The 6,988-nt window shown below is 32.8% G+C and overlaps 1 protein-coding gene across 1 annotated transcript in view; it reads left to right on the top strand.

Moving 5' to 3' along the window:
- The window catches only part of LOC106767324, a 24,203-nt gene extending 22,297 nt beyond the window's left edge, over positions 1–1,906 (top strand). Inside the window, exons 4-8 of the mRNA XM_014652186.2 lie at positions 551–603; positions 800–936; positions 1,026–1,090; positions 1,457–1,515; positions 1,600–1,906. Coding sequence (XP_014507672.1) covers positions 551–603; positions 800–936; positions 1,026–1,090; positions 1,457–1,515; positions 1,600–1,689 — 404 coding nt within the window. The 3' untranslated portion in view covers positions 1,690–1,906. The remainder of the gene's footprint in view (positions 1–550; positions 604–799; positions 937–1,025; positions 1,091–1,456; positions 1,516–1,599) is intronic.
- The last annotated feature ends 5,082 nt before the right edge of the window (positions 1,907–6,988 follow it).

Here is a 6,988-nt window from a genome sequence, read left to right as displayed (position 1 = left end):
AAAGGAGTTTAGGGACCTAATTAAAATTTAGAAAATGTCCAGGGCTTTGCCAGAGTAATTTAGCCTAGAAAGTATTGATTGATTAAGTCAGATATCAATCAACTAATGATGGTCGTGGTAGGGATCTTAATTGTTCAAATTTTGGAGGTTAAGGCACAATAATTTCAATGTTTTCAAATATTAAAAAGTTGAAAAACTTTGAATACTGAGTGGAAGATTTCAAGGATGAACTAAAAATTCAAAGGGGAACTGATGTAAGACACAGTAAGGGTTTATTGTTCGACCTGAGAAAACTGTTGAAGAAACCATTTAAAAATAAAATTGTGTTTTGATATAGCCTAGTGGCACTTATTGATTTGTTTAGCTGACCAATATAGTGTGGTATACATGTATGTCTTTTTGTTGTGAATCTTTGTGGGAAATGTGATTATTATGACTACTGTATTGCTTATGATCGGAACTAGTTTTTTCCATGCTGTTTTCTGTATCTCACGTATCGATTGAGTTTGTATTAGTTTCAATCAAACTGAATTGTTTTTTGGTTTTGCAGCACCAAGAAGGTTTCTATTTCGTCACACATTTGGTCGTTTGCAGAGTGAGGAGGTATTACTTGGTTGAACAATCAAGATGCATCACTTATCTATGTTCTTACGTACTACTCTTTTCAAATTCTGATGCATCACGTGCACTTGCCTTAGTTTGTGTCTTGACTTCCTATCAGTTCTGCATTAAAAGTTGTATTTATCTCCAGTGCATATTCTGTTATTTCTTTCACCTTTTCACGTGAATTTATATGAAGGCACGTTATGCTAGAACTGAGAAGAGTGTAAAGGACTTGAACCTCTCAGTGGATTTACTGAAGAAGGAGAGTGTAAAATTGCTTCAAAGGACAGCTCTCGCTGAGAAAGAAATGAAATACGGGCATACCGAACTACAGTATGTATCATTAGTTAAAGAAAGGATGTGCCATTTTATTACTGCTGAGTATGCCAAAAGTTCATTAATTTCAATAAATGTATATATAGGAGCGCTGGAAGCCAATTTCAACAACTGGCAAAATCAGCATACAAGGTTGAAACCCGTGCTGCTGGTATGCTATCTTTCTCTCTTTCTTTCAAGTAACTTGAGATAAAATGCTGAATTTAATTAGAATATAGTGATAATGTAAAGTTTTTTTTGGTGATGTCATCGAATCATAAATAACTGTGTAATTAAAATTATTGACTCTTTTAATAATAACTTCTGCAGTCGTATTTAAGGTGATTTTTAATTAGTTGATGGTGTAAAGGAATTTAGTAAAGAGTGTATAAAATGCTCTTACACACAAAATTAACGATTTTTATACCTTTTTTCATTCTTTTTTTACTAAAAAGAAAATAATCTGGAGTTCCATCTTTGGCGATTGTGTTATAATATATTTTGGCCTTGGAATTTACCTTCATTTGTCATGCTTCAGATTTGCTAGAAAAGCTGCGGTATATACCAAGTCGTGAAGCTCTGGCACTTCGAGCTGAGGCAAGCCAACTATATCTGTGTTTCCCCAAATTTCAGTAATGCTCATTTCTTATTGTTTTCTGTCTGCCTCAAAAAATGTGACAGGTTGCTTCTATGGCTTCAAATTTGAAGCGTCAGAGATCTGCACTGAACAAACGGATAGTGAAGATCAACGAGTTAGGGGTTCCTGTGTGAATGAATTAATGGAAAAGTTGTAGAGACCTTCTCCTGGTGCACACCCATCACCCAGGTTTTGCTGAATAAACTCTCTTTTTTAAGTAGATAGCTTTACTTAAAATACTCACCCATGTCCCGGGGCATTTCCTGACTTGATTTCAAGCTCACAGTATGTTTTATGGAATTTTACTCTTTTAACAATAAAATAAATTACGTAATACTTTTCATTAGTATATATCAGTTTGCGTTCTTTCATTGTTTTACCCAACAGCAAAAGGAAAACGTGCTTTTATCTTCTTTTTGAATCATATAATAACCTAGACATCCGCTCTCTTTTTTTTAGGTGTTTTACTTTTAGCTTAATACTTATTTTGTCTTTATATTTGTTACTTTTGTTCAAAATGGTCCTTCAGTTTTTTTTGACGTTCAAAATAGTTTCATTTTTTGTAAAATTTGTTCATTTCTTCTAAATCGCTCACGACATAGAACCCACATAAGAAAAATAGAATGAGTTGTCACATAATAGAGTTTACAGTGGTTGGCCTACATCACCATCTCGTCACATCATAACCATTTTCTCCATTTCAAAAACCCTAATTTTCTTTCCACTATCATGCCACCGTGCATCACACTCAAGCTACCATCTTCTCCATGTCGTCGGACCACTGTGAGCTTCTTCGTTAGCAACCGTGCAAGCCACTAAGCCACCACGAATCAACCAGGAAATCCAATTTGCAAAAGAAACATTCCACTACAACGAATTAGATCCAAACCGCGAGCCTAAATTGCCATGTACTACCACACTTGCATCTCCCTCCTCGTGTAACTATTGTGAGAACCACCATCAACATCTTACCATCTTGATCTTTTTCATTGCGAATTAGAGAACTCCATCTTTGCAAGAACCTGTGAAGTGAAACTCCAAAAATCACAAAACCATTGAACCTGTAGGAAACTTTCCCAAATCTCCTTTGAACATCAATCCTGGTTCGCACAACAATCACAATCCTTTTTGAACCAGAGCCATAACTCGTGCAAATCGTATTAACAGAGATCCTCCATCACAGTAGGTCCTGCAACCTTTATCATCTTCTCGTGCACCATCATCAACACAAATTGCAAAAACCCAATTTGTGATGAACCCCCAATTCGCAAAATCGTGCTTCCTTCATGAAAATCTGCAAAATCTCAAATTGCATCACCATTGAACTCATTTAACCTCCATTGATGACATGAAACCATATGCGAGGAGCGAAACTTCTAAATCGTTTTTCATTAAATCACAAAAACCTACAAAAATCAGAATTAATCACAACCCATCATCAGACTTTCTGGGAAAAATGGTGATGACGTGGCAAGATGATGATATAAACCAATCACTTTGAGCTCTATTGTGTGACGGTTAATTTTGTTTTTATTACGTGGACTTTATATGGTTAGCGATTTATATACTGTTAGTGAAAATGACCAAATTAAACAAATTTTACAAAACTATATCACTTTGAAGTCAGAAAACACTTAAGACTACTTTCAATAAAAATGACGAAAATAAGAACTAAAATAAATATTAAATCTTTATTTTTTTACTCATAGTATGTCTTAGGCCGTGGATATACAAATTATGAATTTGTTTCTAAAATATTAATATAAATATACAATAATTTTTAGTCTCATCCATATGTGAATTTTAAATAATTTATTGACGGACTAACCTATTATGTGTTTTACACACTATATATAAATAGTAATATTGTGACTTATATTATTTGTTAGTATTAACTATTGTGACAAACGATTTAAAATTGTCATATTTTTGTTTTTTAAACAATTTTATGTTTGTGTCTTAGTTTTAGTATATTTTAGTTTAACAATATAAAAGAAAATAATTATATAAGTTTTTTAAACTATGATATTTTTAGAAAAAAAATTATATAAGTTTTTCAAACAATGTTTTTTTTTTCAATGAAGTTTGACGTGATTGAGAACTAATAAGGAACCAAATATGGAAGGGTGTTGCTCCCTTCACCATCCCAAGTGTTCCTGTATCTCTTCACTATGTTCTTTTTATTCCAAAAATATGCCATATTTCTCCATTATCCTCAACAATCTTTGTTTCTCTCTCTACATTAATGGAGTATTCACATGGTTCAGATTTGAATTTGTGAAATATTGCAAAATATAAAATTCAGAGAAAATTTTATTATTAGTGGTTCTACCACTTCCATTTTATAATTTTATATTAATAGTAAATAATAATATATTATTATTATATACTAACTTTATAATGACAAAAAAATTAAATAAATTTGAAATCTTTAATAAATAATTTTTCTTTTATATTTTAAGTATTTAATAATATTTTTATATTATTTATCTAATAAATTAAATACTTTATTCAAGTTATTTAAGTGGAACATGTCTATAAGTTAAAACATAATATAATATTAAAAATTATAGATATTAAATGTAAAAAAAAAAACACACATATATATAAACATTTTTCTAGAAATTTAGAACAAAATTTTATCATTTATTAAGTAATTTGAAGAAAAAAAATATATTGAACAACAAAAATAAGATTGAATCAAACTTATTTAAGGGAATAATCAGAAGTTGAGATGTAAATGCTCCATTAATGCAGAGAGAGAAAGAGAAGGATAGTTCAGAATAGTGGGGGCTGTAGGGTATTTTTGGAATAAAAGAAAATAGTAGGGAGTGTAAAATATTTTTGAAATAAATGAAGGGTTAAATATGCTTTTAGTCCCTGAAGTTTTATTGATTTTTGGTTTTAGTCCATGCATCAAACATTGATGGCATTTCACCCTCTTAGTATGGAAACATGTATTTTTAGTCCCTAAAAATAGACGGCGTCAATTTTTCTGTGATGTGGCTAACGGCCTGCCACGTATTCTTTCAAGTTCATTTTGCACTATCTGCCACGTTGCCCTTTTTTAACATTTGAACCCCTCCTGCGACGCGAGAGAAAACGATCCTGTGTTCCTTATCGCCGGCGAGACCAACCACCGCCGGTCGCTGGCCAAGACGTCGCCGTCATCGGCCAAGACCCGTCAGCGGCCAAGACGTCGGCGTCTCCATTGTTTGCCGCCGGGGGCGTTCCCACTCTAGTATTGGGTTCCCTTCTCCTCCTCTCTTTCGGGTCGGAGAACAAAACAGACCTTCAAACCAGGGGTCACTCTGGTGATCTATACTCCCTCCTGCGCATTGTTTTGATTTTCTCTCCCAAGGTTACTCTAATTGCTTCCCCTCTATTGTATATTCTTTCAGTTAATACTACTTACTGTTCTTTTTCCTCTGTTTCTCTGCCTTTCTTCGAACAGTGAAGTTTGCATTGATACCCAAATTGTTTTCCCTTTTTTTGTTTGATTTTTCTAAACCCCAATTGCTTAAAGTTTTATTTTTTAATGTTGAATGCATTTTTTATGTTGGAGTTTATTCTTGGGTGTAAAGATCTCAGAAATGGGAACTTTTCTTGAACTTGAAAGAATTTTTGCTAATGTCGTTTTTCTGGTTTTTTATGCTTCAACTTTGAAAGAATTAATTTTTGTTTATGTTCTTGCTTTCTCATTGACCGCATCTTTCTTGGATTGATTTCCCAATGTNGTCTCCATTAACGTAATATATGCCTTCATCCCATTTTCCAAACAAAGTTGATACAGTTTTTCCGTTCCTATCTTGAATGATACCATGAACCTAGAGAAATAGATAAATCACAATGGGACAACCCTCTGCAAAAATTTCCATATATCTATAGTGAAAGGATAGATGAAAAGTCCACTTAATAACCAAGGCCTATTATTTTTCTCTCGCGCTGCAACGTCTTCCTCTCACGCGAAGGAGAAGGGGCAAAGTGGTGGTGGTCTGTCGTAAAGGGCGGTGGCTTTTTGGCGGAAGTACTGGTAACACTGTGGACAACGGCGTGGTGGTTGTTCGAGTGGTGGCTGAGGCGGCAACGTCGGTGGCGACCTGTATCGCCGGCAGCACGTCCATGGGGTTCAAAGGTGTTGGTTACTTATATTGCAGACAGAGAAGAAGACGTGGCACTGCCGTTAACCAAAAGTTAACGCCATCCAATTTTAAGGACTATTTTTACATGTTTTAATACTACAAGGATGAAATGTCATCAATGTTTGATGTAGGGACTAAAACCAAAAATCAGTAAAACTTCAGGGACTAAACACATATTTAACCCATAAATGAAAATAGTGGGGAGGTGGAGGAAAAAAAAAGTTCATTTACTTTCAGGGTCAGACCTCCTTTAACCCATTTAGGGCCTTTTTCTTTGTGCACCACTATTATTACTTACCGAACCCGCTACTAAGAGGTATAGTTGCCCCTCTATTCTCCACTGCAGAGGAAGAAAAAGAGAAGGGACTCTTTAAGAAAAAACACTCGTGTTTCTAGAAAACGTGTTCTAAAGTGCAGTTTAGAAAATTTGTTTTGAAAATTCTTCATAAAAATTTTATTTGAATATTCTTTATAAAAAAATTATTTGAAAATTCCATTATATAAATCTTATTCCATAAATTATGTTCTGGAAATTTCAAAAAGCTTGTTTCAGAAAATTTCTTGGTAACTAAAATGATTATTTTAAAAATTATAGAAGTGAAATTATAAATTATGCAAAAAATCTTAAAATACGAGCTTCATGGATCAATCTTAAATGGGCCAATCCGGCACGTATACTCACTATACTCTTATATTGTGTTTGGATGATATAATTTAAAAGGATAATTCATTTATTTGAAGAATTTAAATTTTTTTTACACTAAAATGATTTGTTTGGATAAAAAAAATTAGAAAAAATAAATTCAAATTTAAGAAATTTTGGAAGGTGTTTCAAATAAATAAAAAAGAAAAATTTTAAATACACTCAAATATAAGAAATTTGAAATTTTAGCTTTTTACTTCATTTTCATTCCAATCACAAAGGTTGAGTGAAATTGACTTAGATTGAAAGTTTAGTTAAATCAACTTGGATTGTTTGAGCCAAAGGTAAAAATAGATTATGCATGTAAGGATGAGATATCTACAAACGATGTGTTTTTTGACCATACATATGTTTATGACATCTTAAGACGACATGTCATTTCATGTTTTTCATTAAATGTGAAGTGAGTGTACTATATGCATTTGAAGTATGATATTCACACAACATGTTTTATACCCAAGAGAGTTTTTAAATATTCAAATCTTTCTTGACTAAGGGTTTTATAAAAATATCAATTCCATAAAACTAACTTTTAAAGTGAGGTTTGCACGTATTTATACATTATAAACTCGTCTTATCTTTGGTTGA

Source organism: Vigna radiata, chromosome 7, assembly GCF_000741045.1.
Source record: "Vigna radiata var. radiata cultivar VC1973A chromosome 7, Vradiata_ver6, whole genome shotgun sequence".
NCBI classification, from domain to species: Eukaryota; Viridiplantae; Streptophyta; class Magnoliopsida; order Fabales; family Fabaceae; genus Vigna; species Vigna radiata.
Note: the sequence above shows the minus strand (reverse complement) of the source record. Positions and strands in the feature narration are given on the sequence as shown.